The 17,466-nt window shown below is 40.1% G+C and overlaps 1 protein-coding gene and 1 long non-coding RNA gene across 8 annotated transcripts in view; one reads left to right on the forward strand and one right to left on the reverse strand.

Annotated features, from left to right (window-relative positions):
* CHD6 (chromodomain helicase DNA binding protein 6) overlaps positions 1-17,466 on the forward strand; it is a 261,441-nt gene that overhangs the window by 233,078 nt on the left and 10,897 nt on the right. For all 7 annotated transcript variants that reach the window (XM_077168258.1, XM_077168263.1, XM_077168247.1 and 4 more), the window contains 6 exons: positions 7,991-8,051; positions 8,742-8,958; positions 10,422-10,630; positions 11,702-13,273; positions 16,034-16,185; positions 16,531-16,737. In XM_077168258.1, the coding sequence (XP_077024373.1) occupies positions 7,991-8,051; positions 8,742-8,958; positions 10,422-10,630; positions 11,702-13,273; positions 16,034-16,185; positions 16,531-16,737 (2,418 nt within the window). The remainder of the gene's footprint in view (positions 1-7,990; positions 8,052-8,741; positions 8,959-10,421; positions 10,631-11,701; positions 13,274-16,033; positions 16,186-16,530; positions 16,738-17,466) is intronic.
* The window catches only part of LOC143690646 (uncharacterized), a 43,210-nt gene that overhangs the window by 21,752 nt on the left and 3,992 nt on the right, over positions 1-17,466 (reverse strand). Inside the window, exons 4-5 of the long non-coding RNA XR_013179159.1 lie at positions 15,724-15,854; positions 13,400-13,657 (exon numbers count right to left, since the gene is read on the reverse strand). This is a non-coding gene — a long non-coding RNA (uncharacterized LOC143690646). The remainder of the gene's footprint in view (positions 1-13,399; positions 13,658-15,723; positions 15,855-17,466) is intronic.

A 17,466-nucleotide genomic window follows, 5' to 3' on the forward strand; every position in this document is an offset into this window, starting at 1 on the left:
AAAGAATAGGAATAGAAAGGAACTTCCTCAACATCATAAAGAGAATATATGAAAAACCCACAGCTAACATCATCCTCAATGGGGAAAAACTGAAATCTTTCCCCCCTAAGATCAGGAACAAGGCAAGGATGTCCACTATCACCGCTGCTATTTAACATTGTGTTGGAAGTTCTAGCCAGAGCAATTAGACAAGAAAAAGAAATACAAGGCATCAAAATTGAAAAGGAAAAAGTAAAACTCTCACTGTTTGCAGATGATATGATACTATATGTCAAAAACCCTGAAAAATCCACAGCAAAACTACTAGAGCTAATAAATAAGTACATCAAAGTGTCACATTACAAGATCAACACTCAGAAATCTGTAGTGTTTCTATACACTGGTATTGAACAATGTGAGAGGGAAATCAAGAAAAAAATTCCACTTACGGTTGCAACCAAAAGAATAAAAAAATTAGGAATAAATTTAACTAAAGAGACAAAAGACCTATACAAAGAAAACTACAAGAAATTGCTAAAAGTCACAGAAGACCTAAATAAATGGAAGGGCATGCCATGTTCATGGATTGAAAGACTAAATATCGTTAAGATGTCAATTCTCCCTACATTGATTTACAAATTCAATGCAATACCAATTAAAATCCCAAAAACTTACTTTTCAGAAATAGAAAAAACAATAACCAAATTTATCTGGAAGGGCAGGGTGCCCCAAATAGCTAAAAGTATCCTGAGAAAGAGAAATGAAGTTGAAGGTCTTACGCTACCTGACTTTAAGGCATATTATGAGGCTGCAGTGGTCAAAACAGCATGGTACTGCCATAAAGATAGCTATACTGACTAATGGAATCAAATAGAATGTTCAGATATAGATCCTCTTGTCTGTGGACTATTGATCTCTGATACGGCAGTCAAACCAACGCACCTGGGACACAACAGTCTCTTCAATAAATGGTGCCTGGAGACCTGTATATCCATATGCAAAAGAATGAAAGAGGGTCCATATCTCACACCCTATACAAAAATTAACTCAAAATGGATTAAAGACCTAAACATTAGATCTAAGACCATAAAACTGTTAGAAGAAAATGTAAGGAAATATCTTATAAATCATAATAGAAGGCGATTTCCTAGACCTTACACCCTAAGCACGGGCATTGAAGAAAGAATTAAATGAATGGGAACTCCTCAAAATTAAACACTTTTGTGCACCAAAGAATTTTGTCGAGAAAGTAAAAAGACAGCCTACACAATGGGAGACAATATTTGGAAACGGTATATCAGATAAAGGTCTAGTATCCAGAAAACATAAAGAGATTGTTCAACTCAACAACAAAAATACAGACAACCCAATTACGGAATGGGCAAAAGTCTTGAACAGACACTTCTCACAAGAGGAAATACAAATGGCCAAAAGGCACATGAGAAGATGCTCAACTTCCCTGGCTATTAGAGAAAGGCAAATCAAAACCACAATGAGATATCATCTCATACCCACCAGAATGGCCATTATCAATAAAATGGAAAACAACAAGTGATGGAGAGGATGTGGAGAAAGAGGCACATTTATCCACTGTTGGTGGGAATGTCAAATGGTATATCCGCTATGGAAGACAGTTTGGCGGTTCCTCAGGAAACTTAGTATAAAATTGCCATATGACCTGGCAATACCATTGCTAAGTATATACTCAGAGGACATGAGAGCAAGGACACAAATAGACATTTGCACACCAATATTCATAGCAGCATTATTTACAATTGCGAAGAGATGGAAACAGCCAAAATGTCCATCAACAGACAAGTGGCTAAACAAACTGTGGTATATACATACGTTGGAATATTATGCAGCTGTAAGACAGAATAAAGTTATAACGTATGTGACAACATGAATGGACCTTAAGGACATTATGCTGAGTGAGATTAGCCAAAAACAAAAGAACAAATACTGTATCATCTCACTGATATGAACTGACATTAGTGAATAAACTTGGAGAATTTCATTGGTAACAGAGACCATCAGGAGATAGAAACAGGGTAAGATATTGGGTAATTGGAGCTGAAGGGATACAGATTGTGTAACAGGGCTGATTGTATGGATAGCACAATATTACCTAACTGTAATACAGTTATGTTAGAACACTGAATGAAGCTGAATGTGAGAATGATAGAGGAAGGAGGGCTGGGGGCACAAATGAAATCAGAAAGAAAGAGACGATAAAGACTGAGATGGTATAATGTAGGAATGCCTAGAGTGTATAATGATAGTGACTAAATGTACAAATTTAAAAATGTTTTTGAATGAGGAAGAACAAAGGAATGTCAACATTAGGGTGTTGAAAATAGATGGTAATTAATATTTTAAAATTTTAACTTATTTGTGAGACTAAAGCAAAAAATGTTTATTTGGTACAAAATTTATATTTTGACTAGTGCAGTTCCTAATATAACTTGTGTGGACAGCTTAATTGAACACCATAAGTACATGGAACCTTGAGTAGGGCATAAACTTTTGTAGGTTTATCCAGAGTGATGCCCCAATAAATTCCAGAGTGATTTCAACAGTGACAAGTATTTGCAAAGTCCCCTTGGGGGAATGGTGAGAAAGGAGGAAAATTCAATTTCCTCAAGTGGAGAATTCTTGATATTCTCACAAGCAGTGGGGACAACCAAAGCAAAAGGCTGAACTCCCAGTCTTGGGGGTTTGTTCATATGAAACTTAATCCCACAAAGGATAGATTAAGCCTACTTAAAATTAGTCCTAAGAGTCACCCCCCAAGAGAACGTCTTTTGTTGCTCAGATGTGACCTCTCTCTCCAGCCAACACAACAAGCAAACTCACCGTCTTCCCCTTGTCTACGTGGGACATGACTCCCAGGAATATGGACCTTCCTGGCAATGTGGGACAGAAATCCTAGAATGAGCTAGGACTCGGCATCAAGGAATTGAGAAAACTTTATCAACCAAAAGGGGGAGGAGCGAAATGAGACAAAACAAAAGTTTCAGTGGCTGAGAGATTCCAAACAGAGTCGAAAGGTTATCCTGGAGATTATTCTTACACATTAAATAGATATCACCTTGTTAGTCAAGATATAATGGAGAGGCTGGAGGGAACTGCCTGAAAATGTAGAGCTGTGTTCCAGTAGCCATATTTCTTGAAGATGATTGTATAATGATACAGCTTTCACAATGTGACTGTGTGATTGTGAAAACCTTGTGTCTGATGCTCCTTTTATCTACCTTATCAATAGATGAGTAAAACATATGAAATAAAAGTAAATAATGGGGGAACAAATGTTAAAATAAATTTAGATTGAAATGCTAGTGATCAATGAAAGGGTGGGGTAAGGGATATGGTGTATATGAATTTTTTTCTGTTGTCTTTTTCTTTCTTTTTCTGTATTGATGCAAATGTTCTAAGAAATGATCATGATGATGAAATATGCAACTGTGATGATATTGTGAATTACTGACTATATATGTAGAATGGAATTATCATATGTTAAGAATGTTTGTGCTTGTTATATATCTATTTTAATTTAAAAATTAATAAAATAAATAAAGAAAAAATAAAATCCAGGTTCTCCCATTCTAGTCCCTAATTTATATGATTACTTCTTCTATTTGAAATTTGGGATATATTCTCATATAACCCACTCAAGTACCATAGAATGAAAATAATATTTTATATTTAAATGGATCTTTACCCTTTCCAAAGCACTTTCATTTGTATTTATTTCAGTTGGTCCACATCTCGGCCATGGGAAGTAACCATATCAGATATTATTACCCTTGTTTGACAGCTGAGCAAATTTCGCCCGAGGAAATGAAGGGATTTTGCCAGATTCTCACAGCTATTAATTATGTGACAAGAGTTAGGACTAAATCTTCTCTAGATAGTCTAGTATTCTTTCCATAATCAAAAAGGTTAAAAGTGTGTCAGTTGACTTCCCAATTTTGGGTTGGAATGGTCTGGAGCCTAGAATTGTAAACAAAATCTTTGTCAAACCTCGTGTATAGGAAGATTAGCATTTCTTTTAACAGAAATAGCGATAAGTAATGGCACAACTTTTATTCAGATAGTTATTTGGGGTGCCTTGTCCACGCTCTGACACAGTCACTGCTCCGTGTGTTTGTGATGTGTCTCAGGTACTCAGAGAAGCTCTGAGAATAGAAAGATGATATCGTGGCCAAAGATCAGAAAATATCTCTTCGTGGAAATTTAATATTCAAAATGATTAAATCCTATTGTAAGAAAATTCAGTTAGGAACTGAACAGTTACCCTTATGAGTTGAGTTTACGAGTTCTCTGAACTCAAAATAGTAATATTTGAAGGTGAAGTACTTTGAAACTTACAAAATATGCTTCATGTTCAATTAGGTATTATTCTTATTATCCCATTGTAAAGAAAAGGACCTTAAGTTGGTTCAATTAGCTACAAAAAAAATGTCATGCAGCTGAAGAACAAGTGTTTTCCCTGCTCATTATCTTTTTCTAAATGCTTCTGTATTTGCTTAACAAATTCCTTGAATTTCATTTTAAGGACATTTGAATATGTCTGCTTTCTAAGTGAAGTTTATGTAAGGGTAAGATGTTTGATTTCCCTGGAAAATGAAAACTTCTGTGGGCTCTCTCTACCTCTGCCTTTGTATATCCCCCTACACAGGGTGTCCTTGTGTTCTCTTCCTGGTAAATTCAGGCATCCTTCAGTATCAGGCTCAAGGGTCACTTCTTGGATATCTTTCCCCTACCTGGTTCAGGTCAGGCAAAGTTGATGACTATTGTTTTCCCACTGTGTTTTAGGAGTAGTTTTACACAGTGTGGCCAGTATTTGTTTATGCGTCTCATTCCTACCAGCCTGGACTCAAGAAGAGTAAGGGTTATGCCTTTGTTACCACTGTAACCCTCTCTCTAGTGTACTTCCTAGCATTTTAAGAGACATTTATTGTTTGGTAAATGTAAGAATATAGCTTCTCACCTGTTACTTTAGCCCTGGGTTGTGTGAAAACACAGAAGAAATTCCCCACGTCTGCAGATCCCACCTGTGTGCACTGCTGCTGTCACCACCTCCACACACCCCAAAACCAGAGAGGATCGGGTGGTCTTTGAAGGGCAGCCACAGTCAAACAGGACCAGCCTTCTGCTTTCAGATACGGGTACTGAGTGCCCCACTCCCCGCTCCAGAGGGGAAAGGAATTCCATGCACTTAAGTTACTTGTAGTTCCTAACACTGCTTTCTTCAGCCCGGTATTTCTTCTGTCCGCCAGGGACAATACAATGGTAGATAAGAACTTGTCCACAGGAGTCAGACCATCTGGATTTGAAGTCCATCTTCACCACTTAATAATGATAACTTGAACTAGATTATCAATCTCTCCATTTCATAATTTCCTTGTTTTTAAAATGAGTTGTTACAATGAATAAATGAAAAACTGCACATAAATTACTCAGTACAGTATCCGGCAACTTAGTTACTGGGACCTAATAGGCCTTTGTGGTTATCGCTGCTGTTTTAGTATGTCTCTTTGCTTTCCTTAGGACAAACATTGTAGTTGAAAAGATAGAATTATTGAGTGGTTATTTAGCAGCTAGGTGACTGTCAGTATTTCTTCAGTTTCGGCCAGCAGTTGTTTGTTTTTGTTTTGTACAGCATTGGTTAAATACTTTACGTACAGTGACTCATTTGTGCCCCACAATCACTTTGTAAAGTGTCTGTCATCGTCTCCACTTTGCTGAATGAAGGCATGAGTGAGGGAGATGGAAGCAGCCTGCCCAGGGCTGGAGTCTGATGTGTGAGACTCCAGGTCACAGCGTCCCCACGCTCAAGACCTTGTGAGGTAAAGAGTCCTTCCTCCAGCATTTACGCGCTCCTCTTCTCAGTGCTCTCTGGACCCCTTCACCCAGAAATGATCGGTTGATACCTCTTCTAAAATAAACATTTCCTCAGGTCGATTCATGTGAGCAAAATTTGAGGTACTAAATACAGAAGTTGAGGTGAGCAAGGTCCCTCAGGCTAGGGCCGTCTGCGTTCCGATGGATGGTCTGCTATTGCCTACGACCCAGGGCTAGCCGGGAACTGCTTCCAAGGCACCATGTAGTCTTCTAACCCACGGCGTATCACACACTCACATTAAATTGGTTATCAACTAAAATTTTGACATCTTTTATCACCTGAAATACTGACAAGCAAGGTCTTTTTCTTCCATTCTGTCATATCTAGAGAGAGGAGGTACCTTCACAAGGGGGCAGGCTACAGGAAAAGGCGCTTTTTCCTTTCCTGAGAGTTTGCCTAGGGCACTCCAGTTACTGCACCCACAGTCTGTTAGATGGAGTAGAAGGGAAAGCAGCAAGTGCCATGCGTCTGCCTCACACAGGCTGGGAGCCCACCCCTGTGTATTTGGGGTGTTATGAAGCTCACATCAGCCACCATATATCACAATAGGAAGCATGTTTGCTCCATGGCCTGACTCCCACATTTTGTGGGCTTTGGAACATTTCTCATTGTGGAAGTGGTCAGTACTTGTAGATTTCAGCATTGAGAGGATAGTCACCAGCACTGTGGGGATACTTCAGGCAGGAAGCATGTAAGACCAGATCGGTGGTTTTGGTTGGTTAGTTTGTTTGTTTTAACTACTTTAATAGTAGGACAGGATGAGATGGTGTATTTAAATGCCACTTCAAAAGAACACTAGTGGATTAGCCTGAGGCTTCTCTTCATTGGCATTAGATAGCAAAAGATAGCTCTGGCCAGGGAAGGAAGATTAAACTAGCATTTCCCGATTCTAAATACATTTTCATTCTCCAAAACAAATTTTCATGCGGTCCTCTCTTTTTTGGATAGCTTAGTGGTTGAAAGCATAACCTGTCAATTTAGACGACCTATGTTTTGATGACAGAGCTGCCACTTGCTACCTCTGTGATCTTGAGAGGTAGCAGAACCTTTCTAAGTCTTATTTTCTGCCTCTGTAAAGTGAAGATAATAATAGCTTCTACCTCCTGAAGCAGTTCTGGTATCTAAACCCGATGAGCCACGTAAAAGGATTTGCATAGTGCTTGACATAATTCTCAGTAATGTTAGCCTTAATCACTGTTCTATGTAAAGAAACACATTCAGAAAATGGACCCTAATCTTGGTTACCTTTTCAGAGTTTTCTTTTTCACTTAGATCTTTCCGTAGTATCAGAGGGCCCAAGAGGGTGTTTTGAATTTTTAAATTTTTTTCTAGTGTTTCCAGTTTTTACAATGGCCAGTCGTAGGTGTCTCTCTATTCCTACTGTGCCTCAGGTACCAATCTCCTGTGCTTTGTGTTCCAACCTAGTGGACTGCAAATGTTTTCTTTAAAGTAAATATCTTAGACTTATGGGACATTTACAGTCACAGTTATCCAGCCTGGATAAGATTCACACCTATCATATTACTCTAGGTTAACTTGCAGTCTCAAATCTTGATTTTAATTTTAAATTCCTGGGATTTTATGCCATCAGGTTTCATGTCTGGATCAGTCATGTTTTATGAAAACAGCATCTGTTGCTGTGAAGTAAGCTAACCATATTGAACATGAGCATGACACTTTTTCACAGCACAAAACAAAAATGCAGGAACAGCCTTTGTGAAATGGCAGTATTAAATTGCAAGTGACAGTGTTAAAGCAAATATTTAAATTCACAGCTAAAATAGTGCTTAGAGAATATAACTGCCAGGGAGAGCATGCCAGTTCATTGTTCTTTAAGCTAATTCTCTACAGGCAGAATCATCCCACGTGGTTCCAGGAACAAATGTTTTGTTTTGTTTAATAAATTGCTTCCTGACTGTTTTAAAACTGCGTAAGTAAGATAAACTTTATTTATCGGGTACTGACCATCTTGGTCTTTGGGATGTCCATGGACAGAAGGTAGATGGCTCTTGTGCATGCTGACCCTCCCCCCGTAAGGGGGCATTTGAGGTAGCCGCTGCTTAACTCTAGTTTTGCTGATAGGATGGCTTCATTTATCCCTAGGAGAGTTCCAGTGAAGGAGGTGATGGCATTTTTGGTGAAAAGAAGGATGACAGCCGGGCAGGTGAGACTCTGTCCTTCTGAAGGCAAAGATAAGTAAGGTCCCAGTTTATGGTTAACTTGGAGTTCATATGTAATGAAAATGCTGTTTTTTGAGGAGGCTCTTTTATAAGGCTGAGTAAGTTGTTCTTCATCGAACTCTCCTGATGTCATACATGGAACTTTACGTGGTTTGGGCAAACTTCATCTAGCTGTAACTGAAATTTAAAAGTAACATAAATAATGCTTAAGTCAGGATGTACTCTGACAGATAAGAATTGTGAGTTTATTGATTTTTTTTTCTTGATAAAGATTTAGATTTTGTTCTTGGCTTTGGTTTTTGGTTTTTGTTGTTCCTGATTCTAACATAATGGAGGCTTTGGCAAATGGAAAGACCAGTTATACAAAAGCCCATAGTTTCTGTATGGAAAAGGCAATAGAGGTCTACGCATTCCTGGGCTTTAGAGAAAGATTGTCTCAAATCAGTTTCTCCCCCACAAAAGGGTACATTTTTATTTGAGAGATAATTTTTTCCTAAAGAAAAACTGAACATCTTCAAGTATGCCAAAGTTCTGAGCCTCTTTTATAAAAGTAGCCACTTTGATTAAGTTATTGAGTCAGGTTTGTTTTTCTTTAAACATCAACAAAAATAAAAAACAGTTACCCTTGTTTTAGTTCTATTTGTAAATACTAATATCCTCGCTGATGTTTGAAGCCCAGGATGGCTCTGACCCAGACAAATCGCCCTGGCCAGTTTCCTCTGCTCTCACAGCTCGTCTCAGACGTCTAGTCACTGTTTACCAGCGCTGCAACCGCAAAGAACCCTGCCGACCTGAAATTCTGGGCCCAAGTAACCAAGGATACTGGGTCCAGGAAGAGATGTTCAGGAGAACCTCAGAAATGGACCTCATCAACAAGGAGACCCAAAAGAGGTAAAAGCCAGTGGCCCAAAGGGCCCAAGTAAAGCTAATAGCTAAGGAGCAAGTGTATTTATGTTCTTCTGTGGTTAGGATGACTCCAGGATTAATTAAAAGCAACCTCCATATGTGATGGTGTGGTGACTGGGGAGTCTTCTGAGATGTAGGATACCCTCGGTTCATGGTTTCCAGACTTCTGTGGTTTTTTGACTTGGGTCTCTTCTCTAGATTATTGGACTACAGTCTCTGGGGGTATGGTTTGAGAGCACCATACTGGCATGTATCAAACCATTTCAGACCTCTTGGTTCTTCCAGCAATGAAGCAAGAATTGTGCATTAAAACTGTATTAATATAGCCTCAAGTCCTCATCAGTCCTTTGAGAGCAAAAAGTACCGTAAGATGACAGCCCAGAAGGAAGGTATAAATTACTAGGAGTTACTTGCCCATCTGAGACTCAAGCTAGAAAGGCTTCAAAAAGCCAACACAGGCTAGGAATGATGCTACCAGAAAATATCAACAAAGCTGCGATTCTTTGAGTCTTTATATCTTGCCTCCTTGTGATATAACATTCAGTGAATTAAAAAAAAGTACCAGATAACAAATTCAGTTACTTCTGTGTACTCCTTCTGACTTTATGGAATTTGGTAATTCAAGGAAAATATTTTTCCCATCTTTCACAGCTCCAAAGAGAAGAACCAGAGCCCCAAAGAGAAGAACCAGAGCCCCTTCTTCCCTGCTTCTCACTCTTCTACTGACCACCTCACCCCACTCCTAGCCTGTCTCCTTCTGGGAGTGGAGACTACCATGCCCAAGAGTCCCTCCTAAGAACTATGGGTGATACATAATGCCCAGTTCCCGTAGGTCATTATCTTCATCCTGTAGGATGTAAAGACAAGAGAACCTTTGTGCCTAGAGAAGATACTGATTTGTGCGACTTCTCTCCATAAAACCAGCAAGAAAGCCGATGTGAAATAGGGGTCAGGAGATCTCTGTGGCTGAGGTTTTCACTCCCTTCTCTGGACCAGTTTCTTCATGTGTAAAATGAAGAAGTTGAATTTAATGATCTGAAAGATTGCTGAAGGATTCTATCGTTCCACAGGGGGGGAAATATTTAAGCATATGTAGTATTTAAAAGAAAAAACTTTTATCTACCATAGAAGTTAAGTAGGTAATTTCTAAAAATGATAAATCAAGAGATGGCAAGTACACACACATGATTTAGAAGTAGGTAAATACCAGAAAAAAGTTTGTTTGAAACCAGAACCTCTTTGAGAATAGGACGATGGGCTGTTTTTATTATAAGCCTCTTAGCACAATTTAGCTTAAATGAAAATAAACAATAAAAAAGACAAATCAGCTCTACTTGCTTTCTTGACTTAATGGCATTGCATAGTAGGTGCCCAATAAGTAGTTCTTGGCTTTACAGAAAAAAAAAGAACAGCTCACTCATTTTCTCCCTTTCTGATTAAATCTCAAGGTGGACTAGGAGAGAACAAGCAGACTTCTACAGAACAGTGTCTTCCTTTGGTGTTGTGTATGATCAAGAAAAGAAAACCTTCGACTGGACACAGTTCCGCGTCATTTCCCGTTTGGACAAGAAGTCGGACGAGAGCCTAGAACACTACTTTCACAGTTTTGTGGCCATGTGCCGGAACGTTTGTCGTCTGCCCGTGTGGAAAGATGGTGGTGAGAAAACCCTCCGCCAGTATATCCCAGATGAGACGAGGAGAGAGCATGCTGATTTATTTTCAAGTTATTGAAAACCTTTAAGTATAAATATAGAAGTAGAAAGAAAAGTTGGTTTTTAGAAACTCATGAACTTCTAATTACATTCATGAAGTAAAATCTGTCTCCCAATATGGTTTGAACAGAAATTGAAATTCAGCTTAAAAATCACAGCAATATTGCCACTACTATTAATCTTAATAATTACTATTAAATTTCCAGAGTATAGTTTTGTTTTGTTTTTTAAGAAGTCATATAGACTTATCCTCCTATAAACTGTACCTTGCTTAAATTGAGTCTTAATAACCTTAAATGTTTTCTCGTGTTTGGATTTGTAACTATAAAAAGTAAGTGGCTGTAATTTAAACATCCCCTGATCTGATAAATTGCCTTTCTGAAAAATTTCTTCCTGGTTGAAATATACAGCAGCTTCTTCTAAGTCCCCCTTCAGCTTCACGCTTGTAGATAGACTTGCTCTGGACCATGAGGCTGTAGTTTAGGAAAGTTAAAACAAACGTTGAGCCTGCCCAACTGGCTCATGCCCAGGACCCCCAGACTCTGCCTCTGTGGGGCGCGGGTGAGGGTATTCTCAGTCAGGCCAGACAGCGGGGTGTGCTGCAGTGAACCAGACTTTGGAGTCACACTGATAAGACCTTGATTCAAATCCTGGTTCTGCCACCTTGAGCAAGATAACGTCTCTGAGCCAATTTCCTCATTTTTGAAACAAGGATGATGATAGTATGTGTCTCATGATTTTTGTGAGAATTAAATAACAATACATGCTTACTAAATTGAAACCAGTATTCCAAAATTGAAGTTTTCGTGTTCTTCTTTCACCCTCACTGGGTCTTTCCCTGTTTCATAAGAATCTTCCATCCCCTCTTACTTTCCCATTTTGTCAAGTGCACACACCTAAGACTATTGTGCTGAGGAGACAAAGAATTCAATTGTAAAATCAGAGATTCAGAAGCTCAAGTAGGCAGTGAGTGTCCTTAAGTGATACGCTCTGTCTGTGTTTCCCTCTCTCGCCAGGTCCCCTAGATACCGCCATCTATGTTGAACCCATCACTGAGGAACGTGCTGCAAGAACTCTGTACCGCATTGAACTTTTACGGAAGGTCCGAGAACAAGTACTGAAGTGCCCTCAGCTGCACGAGCGCCTCCAGCTCTGCAGACCCAGCCTTTACCTCCCAGTCTGGTGGGAGTGTGGGAAGCATGACCGAGACCTGCTTATCGGCACTGCCAAACATGGGCTGAACCGTACTGACTATTACATCATGAACGATCCCCAGCTGTCCTTCCTGGATGCCTACAGAAACTATGCCCAGCATAAGAGAATTGATACCCAGGCACCAGAAAGTCTCTGTTGCCTTTACCAGACCAACTCCAAACTATATGAATCTCTTACATATACTCAAATAAGTAGGACTTTGGAGTCCCTTGAGAATGAACCTGAAAATCTAGTGAAAATAGAAAACAGAGATGATCATCTTGGTCATCCTGGGGGCGGCTTATCTGACATAGTTTGTGAAAACTTTATTTCTAAAGTGCAGGATGTCATTTCCATCAACCATGATGAAAGCCTGTTGCCTGAGTCCTTGGAGACCATGATGTATGGTAAGAAGGTGCTCAGCCGGGACCCAGGCCATTTTCAGGACAGCCCAAGTGGTGCCAGTACAGAATCCAGAAAAGATGCTGTGGTCATCTCTGCAAGCAAAGATGGGAACTACCAGTCTGGTGGCCATGAGGCGGAAATAGCTTCAATCCCCTCTTTTATGGGTAGTTTAGAAGCAGGAATAGCCCAAATGAACAATAAGGATGCAAACCATTTGTTGATGTCTCTTTCAAAGGAAGGAGAACTCTGCTGCAGTGAGGCAGGGCAGACACCTGACAGCATTAAGCTTCTAGAATCCCAGAGCATGGCTTCCCCTTCCTTGGATCAAGGAAATGAAAGTGGGTTTATAGATATGTATAATCTTGGTGTCTGTGACTCCAAAAGAAACCTGTCCTCAAATCAGCAATTAATTGATTTACTAGAAAACAGAAGTTTAGAAAGTAAATTGATTTTGAGTCAGAACCACAGCGATGATGATGAGGAAGAGGAAGAAAACTTAGACATGGCAACAAGCATGAGGGAGAGGCCTGAGATTTTGCATCTAACCAAGCCCTCTAATATCGCAAGAGAAAAGAGCCAAGGTTTACATATCGATGAGACCAGAAAAGGAAGCCTGGAGGCGATAAGCCAGAATCCTGGGCCCCAGAGGGCCTTTCCTCAAGCAGCCTGTCAGTGTCAGTGCAGACACATGGAGAGGTGGAAGCACTGCATCGAGAAGGATGACTTTGATATGGAGAAACCTAAGAGTTATAACCCAGACCTGTACAAAAGCAAAACTAGTAATGCCACAATGGAGGGTGACCCTACTGCTATTTCATCAGAGCCGTTTAAAGTGAAGCATGAACTCTTAAAAGAACCCTGGAAAGAAAGTACAGAAGAGAAAAAAGGCTTCCCTACATATCCTCTTGAAGGAAGTGACCTCAAGTCAGAAAACATGGATTTTGAGAATAAAGATGATTATGATAGAGATGGGAACTGCCATGGTCAAGGTACAAGATGTGGGATCTTATGCTATTTTAGATGGACTGGTCCTCCCACAATGGGATGGAGCAGAGAGGAGAAGTGGGGAGTGTGCAGGTATTTTATACTTCTGAAATGTACCTATCTCTACTCACCATGTTTTAAACTGAAGGTTTAAAACCAAAGATCACAGGCATAGCTTTGGTCTGAAAGTTAAAGCAGTTCCCCTGTGTTCATTCCAGAAATTGACGATAACTGTAGAAAGTCATGTCATCTTTCCTCCATCAACCATGCGATTTAGGCTGGGGTTCTTGTGCAAGGTATTGCTTCAAGGACCCGTAATTTATTCTTCCATTAGTAGATCAGGTACTTTAAAACTGGTTAAAGCAGAGCAGTCTTGGACTGTTGGGAACCTGTAATTTAATATAGGTACAGTTAATGTTTCAGAAACTCAAAAAAATACAGGTGTTTGATCTTTTTTAAGGTTGGCAAAGATAGTATCATTTGTTCATGTCATTTTCAGAAAACCTGTGATTTAATATCAGTACATTTGGTTTAGATTCCTTTTAGTGACTCAAATAAAAATAGCAAAATTAAAAGTAACTCAACAAAAACACAAATAGACTTGATCTTCTTAAGTAGATGAAGTCTTAAATAAGGGTTCAGATTAGAATGAATTTTAAAGTTAGGAAAAGAAGCCAAGTAACCTCAGATTCTTATTGCTCTTCTGGGATATAAGTACAACAAAAAATGGTTAACTATTGTTGTTATTTCTTGGGACCCAAGTGCACATGTTAAAGTGAACAAAAGCAGTTGCAGTCATCCTTGTCATCATCAAAACGAGCCTCCTGTTCCTGCCTGGGCCCCTGGCATGGTGCTCAGTGATTGAGACCGGCACAGCCTCTCCATTCTGGGACAGTGATTTTCTGTTAAAGGGAGGAGCAGAGTTAAGCTCCTTTGAATTTTCTAGCTTCTTTGTATTTTCGGGCTCTCTCACCTTTGGTTTAGTCATTGTAGTTAATGACTACCTTGAGAAGAGTCCTAACCCAAATCAAATCTGCACACTAGCCAGGAGAATGGATCAAGAAGTTGAATTGAAAATAGCTTGACCAAATTGCATCCCAAGGCGATGCAGGAGGAGCCACTTACCCTCGTGCTCTTCACCTGAGGCCATAGGGGCTCACTATGATCTGTGTCCTAAAACCCACCTTGCTTTTTGAGCCCTGTGTCAGGGCAAAGATACCAAGTATCAGCCCTAAGAAACCAAGACAAAGGAATACTGGGTCAAGATGAGCATGCTAATGGGGAGAAATGTTTCAAGACTGATGTCCTGTGGTGGCAGAGCCAGACTTGCTCAGTCAGGATGGGAGACAGTAGTGAACTTGGCAGCTTGCGCTGATGCTTTTAAAAGTGCTTTTGCAGACCTCAGAAGGGGCCCTTTGCACACCTGAGGTATGGGGAGAGCAGGACAGAGAAGTGAGTCACCGCTCGTGGAGATAAAGTAATTGCTTCAACCCTCAAATGCAGCTCCTAATCCAAGTTTTCTCCCATCAATATACTTTTTCTTAAACTTTACCCCGTTCCTGTGCTTAAAACTTTTTATTGATGTTTTTCCATTGGAGCTAGGCTAAAATCCATATTTCCTGTTGCATGACAGGAAGGCTTTCTCACCCTCCAGCCTCCTGTCGTTTTCCCTGGCCGTCTTTGCCTTCCTCAGCATGGACATCTCAGCACTGCCTCCTCCTCTTCTTGGTGTCCTCTCTTCCAAGAGACCCTCTACCAGCCTGCTTGAGTAGCTCCTCCTCTCTTATTCCCTTCTCAGCACCCTATTTTTTTTTTCCTCTTATAGCACTTATTACAGTTTATAATTTCAGTTACTCATTTACTTTTACTTCTTAACCGACTATCTTTCCGTCTCTTGAGGCCAATTCTCCTTGGATTTGCAGAGACTGGCAAGTCGTCTGCTTATAGTGAGAGGCCTCTGCATCTCCCGCAAGAATTGTTCTGCAGTCAAAAGTGAGAGCTGAACCTTTTAGAAGATAGACAGTCTTTGTCATTTCATGAAGAAAAGAGATCCACAAATTTTGCTGCCTTGGGCATTTACTTCCCCTCTACTCATTCTGTTCCATTACTGATGAGGGGTCTCTGAAGATCCCTTCCACGTTGGTAATGAACTTGCAGCCTGTGGAAGGTCGATTGAGTTTCATTTCCATTTTTTTTTCTCATTCAGAGAACTAATTAAGTGTTCCAGGTTTCTTTATACTGTTTTCTATATATGAATCGGATCTATTTCACCTTTGTTCTTTTTAGGTTTCATGACTTTTTATCATTTCACCATAGCCTCTTGCCGTGTTAAATTTCATAAACGGCCCCTTAAAAAATGTTGCCACTTCTTGAACCTTATTTATCAAAGTATTAGGATGTTCCATTTCCTCCTGACACTATAGCAAATGTGAAAAGCCTCTTTATGACCACTTACCTTCTCTCTTTCCTTTCTGTTTTCCTTTTTTGTGGGGAGGGGTGTTTTTGATTATGCAGATTTTGTCAGATGATATGTGTGGGTAGCTCTACAGTAGAAATTACCTTTTTGGCTTAACTGATATGGTTCTTCTGGAAATAAAAAATATGGTAAATAATATTACATTTAAAACAAACCCAGAAAGGGCTAATTAAAAAAAAAAAAAAAACACGACAGCTTGCATGCCCTGACCTCTGAGATCACTCCTGTAGCTCAAGTGTCTAATTTACTTTTTATTTTTATTAAAAAGAATTTATTTTTTTCTTCCCAGATTATCCAGGGAAGTACTCTGAAGAGGAAAGTAAGAGCTCCACCCCGGGCATCGCAGGAGATATCGGGGAGGACCTGCAGGAGGCCCGAGCGCCCACCATGGCTCAGCTGCTGCAGGAGAAAGCCCTCTACTCCTTTTCGGAGTGGCCAAAGGTACCTCCCGGACCTTGTGTTCTCCACCCACAGCCTCTCAGCTTTGATTCCTTTATTTGAACCAATTGAAGTATTTCTAAATAACATAGTCAAAGAAACATTTAATATCTTCAAAATGGTATTCATTTTGTAACATTTGAACATTAAAGATGTATGCACTCGACTAATTAAGCCATGAGATAAAAGTATAAGTTGTCCTCATTTTGAATCTTGTACAGTAAGTACATTTGAGTGTACTCTTTGCTAATCAACTCCTGATGAGAAAACTTGACCCTTTGTCTCAGGGGATTTTGTAAATTTGGGCCACTTCGTACTTAACTCCTCAACTATTGTCCTTTCTTATAGGATCGTGTGATAATTAACCGCCTAGATAATATCTGCCATGTAGTGTTAAAGGGGAAGTGGCCCTCTAGCCAGCAGTATGAGCCCTCGGGCACAATGCCTACCCCTGTGCTAAGCAGCGGTGCTGGTTCTCGAAACAGCCTCTCGGAGCCAGAGGCATCAGAACACAGCTTCAGCAATGGCGCAGCATTGGTGGCCCAGATCCAAAAGGTGAGGCATAGAATGGTATTGACCACAAAACAAAGAATGGTGGGCACTTCCCACTTCGTGATTCAGTCACTCATTTAACAAATATTTACCTAGTGGATAGGAGTTTTATAAGTGAAGCCATTAGTGTTAATTGAGGAATTTAGACTTGGGCTGTGGGGCATTGGGGTGCTATTAAAACTTTCAGAACAGGGAAATGCCTGGTGAAAGCAGGTTGCATTCCCACCTCCACTGGAGTGCTGTGCCAGTTGGCATGGAAAGCAAGGGGGTCACGAGAGAGGAGTGCTATAGAGGCTAAGAGGCCGAGAGACAAACTGTCGAAGGGGTAAGATTCTAAGAAGACTGTAGGTTAATGGCAGGGCAAATACAAAAGGGCAAAAAATTGGTGACGATGACTTAATGGGACTTGATACCTAATATGTAAGGAAAGGAAGGCACAGATGGGTCAGTGTGTTCAGCTCTTGAGTAACTGCACTAATGATGACAACTGACAGGAATTATGGAAATCAAGGCAAAAGTAAAAACATTTCTGTGGAAGGTGATACATTTTCTCTGAGATAAGTTGTTACCACACTGGTTCTCACTCTCAAACTGCACGTTGGAATCAGCTGGGAACCTTTAAAAGATGCTGTCTGAGTTTCACCGCCCGCCCCCCCCACCCCCCCCCCCAGCGATTCTTCTGATTCATTTGGTCCAAAGTGTGACCTGGGCATTGTGATTTTTTTTACTTTT

Source organism: Tamandua tetradactyla, chromosome 1, assembly GCF_023851605.1.
Source record: "Tamandua tetradactyla isolate mTamTet1 chromosome 1, mTamTet1.pri, whole genome shotgun sequence".
Taxonomy (NCBI): Eukaryota; Metazoa; Chordata; class Mammalia; order Pilosa; family Myrmecophagidae; genus Tamandua; species Tamandua tetradactyla.